At 38.3% G+C, this 17,502-nt stretch overlaps 2 protein-coding genes across 6 annotated transcripts; both read right to left on the minus strand.

Annotated features, from left to right (window-relative positions):
* Positions 1–40: 40 nt before the first annotated feature.
* Positions 41–13,419, minus strand: dnm1l (dynamin 1-like). 4 transcript variants are annotated; one of them, XM_028033821.1, is made up of 20 exons: positions 13,163–13,419; positions 10,865–11,009; positions 10,540–10,569; positions 9,112–9,158; positions 8,579–8,650; positions 8,400–8,486; positions 6,993–7,155; positions 6,731–6,851; positions 6,486–6,617; positions 5,366–5,572; positions 5,155–5,275; positions 4,909–5,064; positions 4,722–4,811; positions 4,549–4,641; positions 4,385–4,438; positions 4,137–4,208; positions 2,905–3,081; positions 2,166–2,275; positions 1,895–2,054; positions 41–485 (listed from the first exon to the last, which is right to left on the minus strand). In XM_028033821.1, the coding sequence occupies exons 1-20, from the start codon at positions 13,262–13,264 to the stop codon at positions 429–431; spliced, it is 2,196 nt and encodes a 731-aa protein (XP_027889622.1). In that variant the 5' UTR covers positions 13,265–13,419; the 3' UTR covers positions 41–428. The 4 variants fall into 4 exon arrangements, with proteins under 4 accessions (XP_027889622.1, XP_027889630.1, XP_027889638.1 ...); XM_028033829.1 differs by lacking the exon at positions 10,540–10,569 and having other exon boundaries at positions 13,163–13,418; XM_028033837.1 differs by lacking the exon at positions 4,137–4,208 and having other exon boundaries at positions 13,163–13,418.
* A 994-nt stretch (positions 13,420–14,413) lies between these two features.
* Positions 14,414–17,343, minus strand: dnajb9a (DnaJ heat shock protein family (Hsp40) member B9a). 2 transcript variants are annotated; one of them, XM_028033869.1, is made up of 3 exons: positions 17,182–17,343; positions 16,648–16,878; positions 14,414–15,727 (listed from the first exon to the last, which is right to left on the minus strand). In XM_028033869.1, exons 2-3 carry the CDS (start codon positions 16,862–16,864, stop codon positions 15,306–15,308), a joined length of 639 nt encoding a protein of 212 aa, XP_027889670.1. In that variant the 5' UTR covers positions 16,865–16,878; positions 17,182–17,343; the 3' UTR covers positions 14,414–15,305. The 2 variants fall into 2 exon arrangements, with proteins under 2 accessions (XP_027889670.1, XP_027889681.1); XM_028033880.1 differs by having other exon boundaries at positions 17,173–17,341.
* Between the last annotated feature and the right edge of the window lie 159 nt (positions 17,344–17,502).

Below are 17,502 nucleotides of genomic sequence, written 5' to 3' on the forward strand. Positions count from 1 at the left end.
TACATTTTGGTAACTTTTAATAAAGAGTGGACGTTTTTAGTACGGTTTAATCATTTATAGCTTTTATTTAAATCTAAAATAAGAGCAGAAGTTTCCCAGCAAGACTCCACACAGTGGCGACATAAAATTTCTCATGTTTCTGCTTTTGGTTACTTTAAGAAAAATATAATCTGGGACTACAGTATGCGTGTAATGCTGATAAAGAGGGGCTACCACACACCACCTCCTATTTATGGACAGTCCTCGCTGTTCTGTACATTACAATTTTATACTGGTGAGGAACACTTCCAACGTCAGTGCATTTTTCAAGTGGTCTCATAGTTCCGAGGTGCATCGTGATTCAGTCGGAGGGGATGCTGGAGACGGATGGTCTGTGAGGATGACGGTCCCAGAAGCCATGAAAGGTACTTGATGAAGAGTGGCGATGCTCACCACATGTGGGTTTCTCTGATCTCTGCAATCACCTGGCTGGCTTTCTGCAAAGCCTGGACACACAGGGACACGACAACAGAGGAGCATTAGACATCCCTAATATCACACACGCGTTGGTGCATGAAACACAGCGTTTTTACATAAAACATTTAAAGCTAACAGTGGTTTTTTTTTTTGGTGTGGGGGTAGGGCAATATGTAAGTCTAGAATTAAAGTATAATATTGTTGAAAACGATTTTATATTTGTAAAAGTGATGCAGCAATAAATTTATTAATTTTAAAGATTATGGTACACAGTTAGGGCTGGACGATATGCCTGAAAAACATCGTATAAGTGTTTCATCTCAGTCGATGTCGATAATTATTCATTCGTTTTTTTGTTTTAAATATCTGAAATGTCAGGTTGGTGGAAGGACCTTTCCTGATTTATCTACAGTTTTCACTCCACGCCGTTGTTTTTTAACATTTTTAAGCAGTTATGATGGAGGAACTTTGAAACGCTCCTACACTAGCTGCTCAACAGGTTGTTGCTAGGTAACCAAAGAGTGAGTGAGTGAGATGGTGCCACCAACCTTCCTTTGCTAGCCATGAGAGGTTGAGTATCTCAAGCCTTTCCTCTACCAACATCCCCCAGAATGCTGTGTGGAGGTCTGGATCAAAGTTCAGTGAAATTGTTGAATATTCTAAAGGACCCCTTTTTACTAATATTGATCACGTGTCTGTCACGGTATATATATTGTTATTGATTTATTGACCTGCCCCATATACAGCTACTGAAAACTAAAAATCCTGTCTCAGAAATATGTCGACATATTTCTGAGACATGTAAACATGACAGTGCAAGGGATGAACTTTCAGGAATTACTGCATCATTGTGGTGCAACATGGCTACATGAAGCCTGTGGTTTAAATTAACATTTCCCTAAAGCTTGTTGGCAGAGAGAAGTATGAAGCACTCAGATTTTCTTAAAGCACCTGTATTGATTTTTGACTCCATGAAACCAAATGCAGAAACCAGCAAATGACAAAACATCAAAATCTTCACTGACTGGAAGCTTCACTTATGAGCTCAAATGCTTGAGGTCTAACATTTGCTTTCACCCGATAAGAAGCCTTCGAACATTTAAGCCAGTGTTTCCCAACCCTGGTCCTCAAGGCACACTGCCCTGTATGTTTTAGGTATTTCCTTGCTTCAGTTCAGCTGATTTCAATTGATGACTGATTAACAGGCGTTTGTTGAACTGCAATCAGTTGAATCAGGCACATTAAAGCAGGGAAACCTGTAAAACATGTAGGACAGTGTGCCTTGAGGACCACAGTTGGGAAACGGTGCTTTAAGCAACGACCCGTCTTACACTGACCTTTAAAAAAATATATATATATCAAACCTCTCCTCTAATTGACACCGACTGTGGTTTTAGCACATTGTAGTGCTAAAATCACTGCATATAGAATGTGTCACCTTCAGCATGTCGGCGGCCTCGTTGCGTCTCTGAGCCATGTCCTCAGACTCTGTCAGCAGGTCGTTCAGCAGGGTGGTCTTGTATAACTGACCCACCAGCTCGCTCTGCAGGCAGTCCTTCACATGGTTCACCAGGAAGTGCATCACAGCCTTTGGTACACTGAGTTCAAACAATGATTTAGGTCAGGCAGTAAGTAGATATTGCAATTTTTACCACCTATTTACTATGGTTAGCATATAAACAAAATAAAAAAAAAAACCATCTGTGTACCTGTCTTGGATATTTTTCCGAACAATAAGGAAGTATGACTTGATGAGTCTCTCGATGACCTCGCAGTCTCTCTGCTCCCGAGCAGACAGTTTTCTGGATACTGGTACAGGCTGGTGACAAAAGGATGAAAATTAGCTTCTTGATCCTCTGACACTTATTCAAAAGCATTTATACAATAAATAAACAAGAAATACACAGACTATTGTCTTTTTCACATTTCAGTGTCAGAAATCAAAGGGAAACAATCACAATATACATATTTTACCAAAAATGTTTAAACCTTTGTTGCTCATGTGGGGTAACGGAACAAATCTTTGTCAGAATAACAAACTTGTCTGCCGTCCAGTTATTTTATCTCTCTGTTTACAATTCAAGTCAAAACTTTATTTTGGTCTCAAAACACTTTGTAGAAAAGTAGAACAATGTCTCTTTGTTCTTTATTACGTGGTCACAAAGTAAGGAGACTGCCCACTAATGTCAGCAGCATGCAACAACAAATACATACGGCTTAATTTTATTTCCTCATAGATCCGAAAGTTACCTGCAATTGTGTACAAGGCGCATATATTTTTGGATTCCATAAAGAGTTTTCTTAATAATAAAACCAGACATTTATTACAGCAGACTTAGCCAATTTGTGGTTACTTCAGAATACATATTAACATCTGCAGCCATATTTAATTGCTATGGAAAAAAATAACTGAAAATCTGACCAGTTAAGCCAGTTCAGAGCAATTACCACATCCAGCAGGTTGACAGCGTAGCCCCTCTGAGGGCTGATGGAGGGTAGAAGTTGGGGTGTCGTCCTGTCAGCCGGTAGACCCTCCTCTCCTTTTTTGAACATGCCTCTCCAGTTGCCCGTGCCTCCATCTCCCTGCTCACTAACAGAACCGCTCTGAAGGCTAGCAGCTGCTGCCTACGTTGAGAAGACATAAGAGAAGAAACAACTGTCAAAGGCTCAATAGCATGAGGAAGATGGGGGGGAAGAGGGGGAAATACACAACCGATCAAAATCAAACCATGTCAACTTTCAGCATGCCAAAAGTTCTCCTGACAACAAAAAAAGTTCAAGATATCTACTTTCAAGAGGCACAAAAAAAAAACAGGCTGGAAAATATAAATGCAATAGTAAAGCAAATATCCTTTGGTCAGATTCATGCTTGTTTATGTTCACATTATTGGTCACATGTCAGTTCAGAATAGATTCAAGAGGAAAGTTAAGGATGAAATGTTATGCTGTGATCGTTGCAGCATGCTCTCTGTGGACAAATGTAACATTTAAAGTGACCCGCTAACATATTCACGAACCTATTAGCATCTTAGCAGGCTAGAACTTGAAAATGTAGTATTTGACTTTTACATTGTAAACACAAATTAATGTGTTTTCTATTAATAAACTGAAAAAAAGTAGTTTCTCTGGCTGTATATTTAGGGTGATTTTTTTTGCTGGTAGATGAACCTCCTGTCTTTTTAAAACGCCACAAGATGTTCAAAGTTGTTTTTTTTATATATATATTACCTAATGCTGCATTTAAGTTTTTCACAACTTTATTTCCCATTTCATTGGCTTCTGTGATTAGTTTCAATAGATTTGATTAATGCACAGCAGAGTAGATGGGACTGAAAGAATAAACAAATGCATTCCGCACATTTCAGCTAGTTAGTTTGCAAACCACAAAACTATTCCAATCAGAAATATCACAAATTGTTCTAATAAAAACACTAAAGTCTTATTATAACCAAATGTTGGTTATATAATGTAGGTTGTGGGGGTGTGAATATTTATACAAGTCACTATAAATGTAAAGGGAGAGCTACAGTTAGAGCTGCAGGTGTCAGCCGCTTTTCTCCACACCTGAATTCACTAATAAATCTTAAAAATGGCTGCATGAGTTTGAAAGCAAATAAAAGCAGAGTTTTCAGTTTATGGGAGAACAGACGCAAAGTATGCAGCAACAGAAAATGACACACCTTTGTGGCCTCTCCTTCCAGGGCAAGAGGCTCAGAGGGGGGCACAGACTGCCCAACAGGGCTTTTAAAGGACTAAAAGCAAACCAGAGGAAGAACAGAGCGAATAGAAAACAGGCTAAAGCTACAACGATCAGGAGCTACAGATATCAGACAGAAGCAATTAGAAATTGGCTAAATAAAGAACATTAAACCGTATGAATGACAAATCCTATCGAGCTTTTAAGAAAACGTTCGCAGGCAGAGTGTACCTTATCTCTGGGAACGGAGGGAGGCAAGTCTCTCATTCTGCTGCGTCTCTGCTCCTAAAAAAGTTAAATTATATTAGAAGCATTGCTCTAGAAGCACAAACAAAGTGCTGCCACCACCATTAAAGAATCCTACAGGCAAAAAATTTGAAATCTAATTTTCTTACATCTAGATTATTGTTCATGAGGCCAATGGCATCTGCAAAGTCGGGGTGTTTGGTGTTGATGTAGGATAGTTCAATGGCAACCAGGTTATGAACCTGAAGAGAAATTAGAAAATAAAACTGATCAGATTTAAAATTCCAACAGAATGCTCACCGATGATCAATAAGACTCTGACCATGTCATTTGTGACTGGAAGTCTCCTTCTGAGGAGGGATGTGACCACCTCCACGATGGCATCATGGAGTTTTGGAAATCTTAATAATTCCTGCAAAGAGAAAAGGAAGTCAGGAAGGTTAGCACGCATGTTTTATTGTTTGTGCATTCCCAGCATGCCTTTGGATGTTTCTGAGGGTATTCCTCGCCTGTGTGCTGTAATTGCTGCAGTGCTGGATGATCCTCTGCATCTCCTCGTGAACCAGCTCGACACAACGCAGACTGGGCTCCTCCAGGCGTTTGATCTGCCGCTTCACCAGCAGCTCAAACGAAACCTCGGGCACGAACAAAGCGGGCCTCGGCCCCTGTCAAGAGAGATTCAAACCGTGACCCGTCCTGAAGACCCCGCTTGAGACGAAGATCATGACAGAAAAATGCAGCAAAAAACCCCCCACCGTTGCATTCCTGATTGCCGTCAGCACGTCGATGGTGGTCAGGCCGCCCAGTGGATCCACAGACTCCAAAGTGCGACCGAACGTCTCGTGGAAAATATAACAGATTCTTGCGCCGCCACATCTGAAAAAATTTATATTTTTAAACTTTAAAGATTTGTTTAAAATTTAAGAATCCATTTGTGAATTTCCCAGACTTAGAAGCGCAACTCACAGCTCGGCTGTCTCGATGTACTTGGCCGTGCCCTCTATGGTGTTGCAGTACTCTGCAGCAAACTTGGTGATGAGCTGCAGCAAGGTGGCGCTCTTGTCCTCGACGGGCTCACCGTAGCTGTTCAGCAGAGACTGGTACTGCGCCGCCAGCACATTGATCCTCGTCTTCAGCTCGGGAAGGCAGTCTCTGATGTGATGCATCAGCAACCTACGATGACAAAACACGCGAGTTCAGCCAGGTTAGCAAGCTGCAATTTAACTGTTCATAATTAAAATGTAGAAGTTAAGCAGTTGAAAGATAACAAACACTCCTCATTGGTCATTTTATCCCTTAAAGCATGTGTGTCAAACTCCAGGAAATATCGCAAATATTTACAAATCCAGCCGGCCATAGCTTTTATGTAACCCTCTAAGTTCTAGACAAAACATTAAGAGTGCTTAAATATTATTTTAAATCAATGCCCAATTATATCAATCAGTCCCTCCAGTTTCTTGAAAATTATTGTGGAAGTTTGTGCAAAAACAACAAGTCCCCGCATTTTTCGCATTAATAGGTAATTGGGAGTTTATTGCAGTTTTTCTCATAAATTCTTACTTGGACCAAACAGCTGCCTCAGCCTTAATTAATGTCAGATTATAGTCCATGAGCTATACAGCGAGTAATAAAAAGTTGCATTTACCGACATAAATAAGCACAAATATTGCAAATATTTCCAAATTAGCACCACAAACATTTAAATTTTTATTGGAAAAAAAAAACAAACATCACAAAACATTCATGAAATCCTGGAGGGACTGAAAAGATGTTCGATATTATTTGATTTTAAGAATTCATTGAGATTTTAACAGTTTGTGAACATGTTTTATCAATACATTCTGGCACAAGCGGCCCTTTAAGAGCATTCATAATCTTGATCTGGCCCAAAACAAAAATGAGTTTGACACCCCTGCCTTAGAAGGATTAATTGAATCACCTTTCTTGGATCGTTCTAACCAGTTTGGTTTTTTTGGTCAATAATAATCCAGATTGGTTCAAATGTTTTAAAACACACTCAATTGAACAGAACACTATTAACCATTGCGTGTATATGTAATCTATCACTGGATTTTAAGTTGCATACCTGTTTAATGTTCTAGCCAGAAACTTATTTCCATTTCTGTTTGCGAGAGACGGGTACTTCTTTTGTAGGAAGCCATGTTCATCACGAATGGAATCCGCCACTAATTTCTTTTGATTGATGTCCAACTGACTCCTGGGGAAAAGCACAAAAGCAGCCATCAGAATGTGTTGAGTTGTTTGTTTCTGTTTTCTACCATTATTGCCGGGAATAGAGCTGTATATGAGCGCGAGATGTTCCGGTAATACCTGTTAACTACTCCAATAATACCCAGTTTGACAGGGATGACTCTGCCCATCAGAACATCCATGGCATCTGTGCCGGCATCCATAAGATCCAGCTTGGTCACCACAGCGAGGGTCCTCCTTCCTGAACATAAAAGACACACCCATGAAGTTCAAACACAGCAGGGAATTCAGACCCGCATGACTCAGAGGGGAAAAAAAAAAAAACACAACGCGACGTCAAAACAGACGGGGGACAGGAAAACAAAACAAAGATGGCATTTACCGTCTGGGTCGACCTCTCGGGCCACCTTTAGAGCCTCTGACGTCGCCATGTCGGTGTTGGCAGCAGTCACAGCCAGGATTATGGAGTTAGGGTTGGAGATGTGTCTTAGAATCAGCTCCCTGATCTGGATCTCTATGTCATTAGGTTGGTCCCCCACTGGTACCTATAAAAAGAAATAAAGGTTTGAAACCAAAAGGCAGTGAAATGGCCCCGTTAGACCTAAGCTAACATGTTCCAATTGATCATAAGTTATTTATTTGTATCTGATCTTTTTTTGAATAAGACCAAACTTAAAATGTTATTAATTTTCTTATATTTTGACTAAGTATGTTCAATAAATCCTAGCTTGCAAGATATGTTTTTTATTGTTGTCTGTGCCTTTAAGTGGAAAATTTTTAAATGGAAGCATACATGCACAGCAGAATAATAAATGAAAATAGATTACATGTTTGCTGTATTTATAAAGAAAATTTGTAAGGAAAAATCTAAATTGAGCAACAAATTTGTATAATTACAGTCGTAAGACTTAAATTAAACTGATGTTGAAAAACTTAAATTAAACTGCAATACTAATTTATTGCAGTAAATTAAACTGCAATAATCAACAGGTCATGAAAAGCTGTGTTGCTGCAGTAAACTAAAAATTGTTGGAAGCCTTAAGCAAGACATAGTAAAATGCAATAGAAATGTACTAAACATAGGGATCACTTTTAAAATTTGTCTTTTAATTTAAGTTGCAAATATCTATTATGAATTTATCCATTTGTAGGATTTGGGGATTTTCTTTTAAAAATGTAAAAGTGCATAATAAACAGAACTTCTTTGGAATGTCTTATTTGACAGGACAGAGGATAGTGAACAAAAAACACTTTTAGCATCCAGAAGAAAAAATGCTTTAGAAAAATCTGTGAGAGCTTTCTGAGGTACATGGTTCAGTCCTCGATGCAGCCGTTCAGGGATCAATACCAACCTTAGAACTTTTGCTGTGTATTTTTTCAGCGTCTCCAATGATGCATTGGAGACGCATCCATTGTGATGCTTTCAGTTTAGCATTTTAAGGAAATACATCTTTCATTCCTCCTCGTCAGATATTTTGTGGGTACAGCTAATGAAACTATAACTAAACAGGGCTTGTACATGACCACGGTGTCCATCAACCAGATATTTTATTAATGTGTAATTGTGGATACTCTGAAATGGGAACCTGCACACAAGATTTCATTAATGGTACATGAAACCTTTTCTACAATCATTTCTGCACCCAAATCTATGCCTGTTCTTGAAAAATAAGACTAAATTGCCCAATTAAAAAGGTAACTAAAGAAATTTTACAATTTCCATACACTACATAAAAAAATTACACATCTCTGCTGGAGATTTTCAAAGCGAGACCAAAACTTATCTTACTTTTGTGATGCCAGGAAGGTCCACTAGTGTGAGGTTCACAACATGTGGAGAGAAGATTTTCAGGTGAATGGGTTCATCACTAATACCCTGAAACAAAAATGCCAAGATTAATCATTTTCAATGAAAACGTTCAAGCGATGTGGCTTTTTTAAAAATTTTTTATTCCTTTCTAAGCCTACCTTGTTATTACCCGTAATTCTTTCCGTTTCTGCTTCAATCTCTTTCCTCATCTCCTCAAAGTCTGCGTAGATCTGAAAGTGAATGTTAACCACAGGATGTAAGGACAGCAGAAACAGACGGCATCCATTCAAGTAGAATTTTTAAACAAAGATGAAGGAAAGGAGCAAAAATGAAAACACAATATTAAAAAAGAAACCCCCTAATATCTTTATTATTAGGCTGTGAGTGCATTAAGAACCACCTTTTATGGAACTTAACCATGAAGGACATTTACTGTCCAGCCAAATATATTTTTAGCAGTTAAAAGGAGACCACCGACTCTTATTACAGGTGATAGATCTTGTGCTACACTTGTAGAAGTACCACAAATAGCCTGATGTAGCTAATCATTAAGTAGTATGGTATTAATAGAAGACAGGGACTATATTCAGATGTAATAATATAATATTCAGACATTCATACACAGCAGACTACTAACAGAAACTTCAATAAAAAGGAAAGGAATGAAAGGAGAAACGTTGGTGAATTCTACCTTGTTTTTGGTGTGCAAGAATTTACCCCATTCATCTCCCTCGATGCCTGAAGAAACACAAAGATAAGATCGGATATGGTCATGAAAACATGGCTGCCGCTATGGCAAGAGTCCCCTTGTGAATGTCCTCTGGGAGGATTTTTCTCACAGCAAAGACGGAATGGAAAAACTAAAACTAAACATGGACAGCTGCAAATCTCACAACAAAAAAAACTTGGATGTGTTTACACAATGAAGGCATAATAAAAAAAAATGCTGTCAAAGGGAAGAAAAAAGAGAAGAAATGAAACAGGTAGACGAGACACAGAAGCACAACACATAGAGCTATTTACATTTATTGGCACCTCTAACTATTATTTTTATTAGAATTGTAACTGAACCAGTTTTTAATTTATACTTTTTTTAAGTTGATCAATGAATTATGTATTAATTCATACAATTCTGGAGCATAAATATGATGCTCACTTTTTTGTTACTCGCCCTTATGATGGGAAAAGATCCAAATTTATCTTGCTATCACGCTTAGAGGGCAGAATGGTAAGGAACACGAATAAAACTCCTCATTAGACTCATCTTGGAATCACCAACTTCCATAGCAACTATTAGACACTATAGCTGTGTAGAAGTAAAGGTAAAACAAAAAAAAGATAAATGTAAACAAATGGAGTTTACTGAACTAATGTGACATACACTTTGGTCAAATGAGAATAAGTTTGAGCCTTTAAGTAACAAACACTCGAGGTTGGTCTGACAGCAGACAGTTAGGTATGGATGAGGATCTGTAATGCTGTGGGTTGTTTTACTTCTAAAAGGTTCTAGTGGGAGCCTTGGTGGAGAGCATATCACGTCACAAAACAGGAGGAAATTTTTAATAGTCTGGTACAATCTGGCAGGAAACTAACCAGTGGTTGTCACATTACTGCTGAATAACGATCCAAAACATAAGGCCAAATTAATACAGAAATGGTTCACCAGAGATAGAAATCAATCTTCTTCTTCTATGGCATTCTCAGTCCCCAGACGGCAACGCAATTGAAAACCTGTGTGTCATGCTGAAGAATGACACAGGTTCCTAAGAAGGAACCTGAGATCTGGAAGATCCAGCAGGATTGTGCAACAAGCAATGATCAAAGAGACCCTCCATCTGTATGCACCAACTTTGCAAAAAGTTCGAGGAAAAGCCAAAGTGCAAAAGAGGGCTGTACAAAGTATTTTTTAAAGCAATTATTTCTTGATATTGGATTTTTTTTACCCATTGAATAGATAGATGTATTTTACTTAAATTAAAAGGTAGAATTATTTGCAATAAATGTATTACTTTAAACAGCTACAAAAATAGGAGGGAGGGTGAAGCAAAAAGGGCAAACAGCTGAGCAAGTGGGATGGGTTCACAGGTGGGGGTGTAATCTAGAAAACAGAAAAGGAGACCTTTGTAAAGGCGGCCATTTTTCTTGGTTGCTGTGGTTAAAGAGAGACAGAAAGGTTAGGCTTTCTGCAGCATCTTTCTGCAGCATCTGAGTGATAGTGAAGCAATGCAGCATCACTCTGAGGCAAATCCCAGAGGAACAGGAAAGCATTAAAGACTAAATGTAGCTGTTCAAAGAGCTTTCAGACAGTTAAAAAAAATCAAAGCCACCTACAGAAAGACAGGCATACCAGTATTCTGGCCATAAGATATATTTAAATAAATAGCACATAACTAACTGAAATCAGTCAAGTTTTAAAAAGGAGGAAGAGGTGACGGTTATGTTACCATTCTCTTCATTGGTTTTCCTGCGATCCTCTGCGTCAATGTGTACAAGCTGGAGGATGAGGGGCCGACGCGTCACGACACCGGTTCCGCGCGGTAGGATGTCCCGGCCGACTAGGCTCTCTAAAACAGAGCTCTTCCCACTGCTCTGTGGACAACAGCAACAACATTATAAACACTGGTAAACAGCAGCATCTAGACGTGACTAATGGGACACACAAATCATTTCTTGACAGGAAAGACCAGTCCCAACATGCAAATAATAAAAGAGAACATATGTGGCTGCTGGTTACACCTACAGTGGCATTTCATTCCATCTTTCAGGACACCTCTACTGCACAGAGGAGTTAGGGCTAAAAATGAACCCATTATTCGTGTAGAGATTCCTAAATGAGTCATTACTTGAGGGTTGGACTAGTAAGTGTTTCAAGACATTTAGCTGTAATCAAGAAAAGGCCTGCAGACGATAAGTGTGAGCATAAGGGTGGAGTTGCTCTAAAATGTTCCACTAGGTTTATGACAAAGTCCAGCAAAGATGAGAAGCATCTCTTTCCTTGTTGGTTTCATTAATTTTAGGCCGTAAAAAGTTTTAAATACATGAAAAATTTCCATAAAATGCCTTAAAATATATCTTAAATTTGATTGCTTCTACCATCGTCTTTTTTTTTTTTTTTAATTACATTTTTTGGGGTGGGGAGGGGAAAATAAATGAGTTCATTGCACTTATTCTCTGGGGACATCAGGAGTCATCAAGCAGCTACAGAGCCACAGGTCCAATGTTATGGACGCATCAATAAATCAGACGGTTTCCCTATGATTGGCTCTAATCAGAACGTCTAATACAAAAACATCTGACATTTTTCACACGTTCCATTTTTACATCGACACTAAGAACTCTGCATAAAAACACACCAGCATGCACATTATTAAGTAGAGAAAAAACCCCAGTGATAATGATACTTTGTTCATTTTCTCTTGGATTCAAAGATATAACCACTATCAAAGGACAATTATCACATGTTCTCCTTTACGTATTACGGCCCTAATAAACTTCGGAACTAATCAAAATCTCAATCAGTGTGGCTGAAAAACTGAAAATGTAATTAGCTGGGAAAAGCCCTTATTGGTGCATCTTTACGCTGATATACTTTCCTCATATCTTCAGGATTCTTTAATAATAATAATAATAATAATAATAGCAAAAATAATTTTACCTCTAAAACTAGCTAACTGGCTTATTTAAGCAAATAAATTCAAACAATTTTGTTATATTCTCATTGAGACACTTGTTTATAAATAACTGTTATGAAGTGTACCTGTACACTGTAGGAAGTTGCTGAAGTAAGGCAGGTAATCTGGTTGTATAAGCCCACATATCGAATATCAGGACAGAAAAATACCAACTTGAGTTGGTAAAGTCACATTTAACTTCAAGTTAGCACGGAAGTGAAATGTAAATTATTATTATTATGTTACTTTTTTTTATTATTAATGCAGGTCCTGAACTAAAATTATCACGGTGACAAAAGTTGAGTTTACGGAAACCCTGTCTTATTTACTTTGTAGAAGAGGAACAAATGAGACAGTGGCCGTTCAGGTAATGTTCTTTAGAGAACATTGATTAGGCCAAGCAAACATTACAAACTCTTTCACCTAGCCTTCTCTCCATGACAACCTAGGATAGAAGCCAAACTGTCTGAGGGTATTACATCCTATTAGCAACCAAGTGAAGGTAAATCTCTTAGACAAAACCTGCCACTTTAAACCAATTAGGCTCTAATGTTGACACACGATAGCTACTACCACATTTTAAACTATAATAGCTTACTTAGTTGATAAATAGGGTACTCTAAAATGCATGTATTATTGTTTGACGTACCCTGAACTCTCAAATGAAACAAAAAGTATCATTAATGCGAACGGTGAATGAAAACAAACAGAACTTGTACCTAGCTAAATTAGTACGGGAGTAAAACGGTAAAAAAAAAACAAAAAACAAACAGCAGTTTTAATGCTAATGACTGGTAACGTAAATACACGTTCATGCCAACTGTCAATAACAGTTCACAATAAGCAAGGGCAGCTAATGCTAACCTAGCTCTAGCGGCAATTATTCAAATAGAACATGTAACAACAGTGTACGGTCAAGTGAGTTAGTTTATTGATACGGTGTATGGCTGAAAATGAAAGGGGGGGAAAAATCAGCCAAACAGCTGAAAAATGTAACACCAAACAGCCACAACAATTAGATTACGCAGGCTGGAAAACTTGCTAGCCTTTAAGCACAGAGACGTTTCTCACCTGGGTTCCAACAACAACTATCTGGGGCAGCTGAATGATATCCGCACCGACTGTGTTAAATACGTCTTGCAGCTTATTAATGACGGGTATAAGGGCCTCCATTAGCGAACCGAACTGTCTTCCAAAGAGCTTTTCTTCACATGAAACCACACGGGGACAAAGTCATTCAATGCCCCCTTCCCTAAAGCTACGTTCGACTGTTGGATTTGGCCGCAACTGCGCAGACAGTTTGACGGAGCTGCATTGTGGGAGTTGCAGTTCAGGAAGTACCGTTCAACGTTCGGGGGATAAAGGAGGGCTTGTTTGAAGAAGGCTAAACTACAACTCCAACGGTTGATTTCGTCACATGTACCGCACCAATCAAAAACCAAATCGCCTCTCCGTCACCTCCTATCCTCCACCCATTCACCAAGCGACGGTCTCTATGCATCAAAATATTTACCTAAACGTCTGGACACCATACTGCCAGTGTGATTAAAAAATATATAACATTTTAAAAAAAATTCCATTTGACAAGCTTAAGAAAAATATGCACATACAACAATAGATTTGAAGTTGTACTTTCTGTGTAACTGTGGCTTATGGAAAATGTTCACATCATGATCACCAAACTAATAGTTGTAATCAGCTTCTCAATAAAGCTTGTCAACAGGGGTAAGCATAAAGTGACTAGGTAGTTGATTTTGTACTTGATAAAACACAATGGTTCAATGTGAGCAGGTGACATGGTTCCCAGAATCCTCACCGACTGCACTAACTTTAAACCAAGACCTGTTCATCTGTTGTCTTCTTCCAGACTCTTGGACCTTCAAATTAAATACAAAATTTACTCCAATCTGAACAGAAGAAGAGTTTTGGACTAATGGGTAACCGTCTTCAGCTTAGAGGTTTCATATCCTGGCAAAGAAAGTCCCAGCTGTAACATGTCTAACATGTCCCGTTGGTAGGAAGTGATTGATTAGTTTCCTCAGAAAGTGGAGTCTTTGTTGTACAGTTTTCAGAGTCACAGTGGATGATTGACAATTACCAATAACAGTATAATCCCTGCTGTCAGGTATTTATGGTAAAATGTTTTAAAAAAAACTAATCAGTTTTTAAATTTAATTAGTCACTCATCTCATCTGTGATTAAAACTTAACTCTAAACCAATAGTTTTGTTCTTACAATTGATTTATATTTAAAGTGTCTTTAGATATTTTACAGTAACAAACCAACATATGAAAAACAGAAATGTATCAACACTGGACAAGCTGGGATTGAAACTAAGAATTTACTTGGCCCTAATAGTTTTATTAGTCAGCATAGATGTTAGGTTATACAGCTCATATTCAAGTGACTCAAAAAAAAAAAGAGCAGTTGGACATGCTTTCCAGGTTTTCAAAAACATTTCTCCCGATTCAAACAAGCTCTCTGTGGATCTGTCTGATAAGAAGATTGAAGTCCAAAGGAAATAAAGCAATCCTTTGGAAGAAGAGTTACAAGAACCGAGACAGGAGGTCCTGCTGTCTACGAATTGAGCACTCATCTTTAGGGTGCATTGTTTTACAGTTCCACGGCCCAACTTGATGTAAACTCTGACACACAGACATATCTCTGACACTAGAGTTTTCTGTTTCACAGTTGTTCAAATTACTTTGCACCAAGTGCACTGGAAAAAAAAACAACCAAAAAAAAAAACGTTGACCATAAACATTGCAATAAAAACATATTAAAAAAAAACCATTACTGGCACCATACAATGTAGGAGCGTTTCAAACGAATGTGGGAAAAAATGCTGAAACAAAAGTTTAAATAACCAACATGTAGAGGAAGGTAGGTTATTGTGATTCCCGTTTTCCATTTGAAAAACTTCAGGCGTAATGGAAGCCAAAGTGGATCCTAGACTAAAAATAAATGATGTGACACATGAATTCTTGTTAAAACGCCTAGGTGCTTGCTTCATGAAAAAAAAGAAGAAAGAAAAACTTTCAACTTACACAAACAGTAAGCAAAACTCACTACATTCATTCACAATAAAGCTTATTTGAATTTAGAGCAAAGCTATCTCTAAAGTGAGTGTAAGCTTGCAACCCACTTTCTGCTGAATAATCCTGACAACAGCTCATTACCAATCTTGTTGAAGCAATTTAGGTCATAAATTATTTTATGACGCGGTGCAGTCCGTGTAAGTGGTCACCATGTTTCCTCTGCGCTGGGTTACAGTTCTGCAGTGCTGCTTCGTTGTACCGTGAAACCTGCCCTCAGTCTGTTTGGCATGCCTATCGAAAGTAAACATTCTGTCCATGTCGTCAAACATGTCGTCGAGGATCCCTGCCCCGAAGCCGCCCTGAAAGTGTCTCCTGCGTCTGCTGTGGGACTCTTTGTGGGACTTGGAGTGTTCTTCGAAGTGTCGCCTGTGGCGAGAATGTCTGTTCTGGCTGTAGATGTTGAAGTCCTTAAACATGTCATCAAAGTTGAAGGTGAAAGGTTGGTGGGTGCCTGCTCTTTGTGTCTGCCCTGTGTACATGTCGTCGCCGAACTGATCATACTCCCTTCTTCTGCTCTCATCGGACAAAACTTCATAAGCTGCACGAAACAAAGCGACAAATAATTCAGTCAATGAGGTTGAGAAAGCAACAAAGGTTAATATAACAGGATTCTATTATATCAACAGGAAGAAAAAAAGTGCATCGGGCACATTTTATATCAACCCACAAAGATGCTTCTCTAACAGTGCCTTGCAAAAAGTATTCATGCTCCTTGAACTTTTTCACATTATCATATTACAAACACAAACGTCAAGTGGCACATGATTGTGAAAAGAAACATAGTTTTCAAAGTAATTTTTTATAAACAGAAATGACGGGCAAGCATTTCGTGTTCAACTCCTGCTACCACCAATATAGGATCCAATTTTTCTCTTGGGAAACATTTTATACTGGATTAAACAACTAGTGTCACCAAACATTACAAACATGCAAACCCTGAATGCATGGAAGTTAAATAATTTGCTAACATTTATTGGAGACCAGGTGGGTCTTCACGATATGGATATTGCGTTGACAATAAAATCACAGTATATTGTGAAGCCCAACTATAAATCTACTAAGGTTGGAGAACATGTCAACAGGATTGTTATTAGTTGCACACTTAATAAATCTGTAAAAGGAACACAATTATTTACAGAAATACATAAGACATTCCATTAAAGTCTACCTCAAGTCATGTAGGGGAAACAATAAACATGTGGAAGAAAATGTTAAAAGGTTGAAAAGTTACTGCAAGAAACTGCAGCTTGACCTGCGAAGGTTTTAAAACTGCAAACAACCAGTTTGTGGCAAATTTGACGTTAAACAATTGATTGAACAATTAATATAAATAGATACAGATATATATCTATATTTATCTATATATATATATATATAGATATATATGTCTGTCTATATGTCATATAGACAGACATATAGACACATCTGTCTATATGTCTGGCTTCACAAACTGCTTACCTTCAGCGATTTCTCTGAATCTTACTTCAGCATCTGGACTCTTGTTCTTGTCGGGGTGAAATTTCATTGCAAGCCTGTGGAAAGCCTTCTTTATCTGGCGTTCTGTTGCACCTTTGGGCACTCCCAGTATATCGTAGTAGTCCTTCTTGGCGAGAATCAGCTCTGTTATCACGAGGACGCACACTGCAAACATCAGGACAGACTGTACAGCTGCCATGGCTACACCGTGCCCTGCATTCAAGAGAAAAAAAACTATGATATAATAACAACAATAATAGATATTTGTCATTTTGAACCTGATACCCAGGCAAACAGCAACAGTTCTGTTGCTGTAGATAGTGCAATTATTATGGTTAATGAGAAACTGACAGCTTTATTTTTCGAAGTTGGTCCAAATAAAAATAGGACCAACGTGAACAAAAACACCCCAAAATTATTTTCTCTTGGTGATGTAATACAGACTCTCCTAGCATAACCTGCTAACATTAGCTACTGTTCTCACGGACTCCTTCAGGTTAGGCTCACCTCACTCACCTTTCTGAAAGCCAAGTGGCGTCCTCTTTCACAAAATCTTTAGATATCTAACCAAAACATAATGCTGATGTGATGGTATTAATGAACACTACAGACGGAGACCATTCAAAACCCGGTTATTTCCTTCTCTTCTTCGCTGGTTTTCTATTCCTCACATCTTTTTGCGACTCCTAGTGGTCATTGCTATCATTACTTCCAGTTCAACTGTTGAAAATATTACATTTGCGTATAGTCAAATTATTACAAAATTGTGCACTACGAGGACTATTTGTCTTTATGACAAGTAGTTCATTTTATGGGTAGAGGACGCAAAGGCACATC

This window comes from Xiphophorus couchianus, chromosome 2 (genome assembly GCF_001444195.1).
Source record: "Xiphophorus couchianus chromosome 2, X_couchianus-1.0, whole genome shotgun sequence".
Classification (NCBI taxonomy): Eukaryota; Metazoa; Chordata; class Actinopteri; order Cyprinodontiformes; family Poeciliidae; genus Xiphophorus; species Xiphophorus couchianus.

Coding starts and splice junctions, on each gene's coding strand:
- dnm1l (XM_028033821.1), bottom strand. CDS start 13,264: ATGGAGGCCCTTATACCCGTCATTAATAAGCTGCAAGACGTATTTAAC. Junction 6,618..6,730: donor ATTATTGGAGTAGTTAACAG/GTATTACCGGAA, acceptor GCTTTTCCCCAG/GAGTCAGTTGGACATCAATC. Junction 5,573..6,485: donor CTGGCTAGAACATTAAACAG/GTATGCAACTTA, acceptor TTGTCATCGTAG/GTTGCTGATGCATCACATCA.
- dnajb9a (XM_028033869.1), bottom strand. CDS start 16,864: ATGGCAGCTGTACAGTCTGTCCTGATGTTTGCAGTGTGCGTCCTCGTG. Junction 15,728..16,647: donor ATTCAGAGAAATCGCTGAAG/GTAAGCAGTTTG, acceptor TGTTTCGTGCAG/CTTATGAAGTTTTGTCCGAT.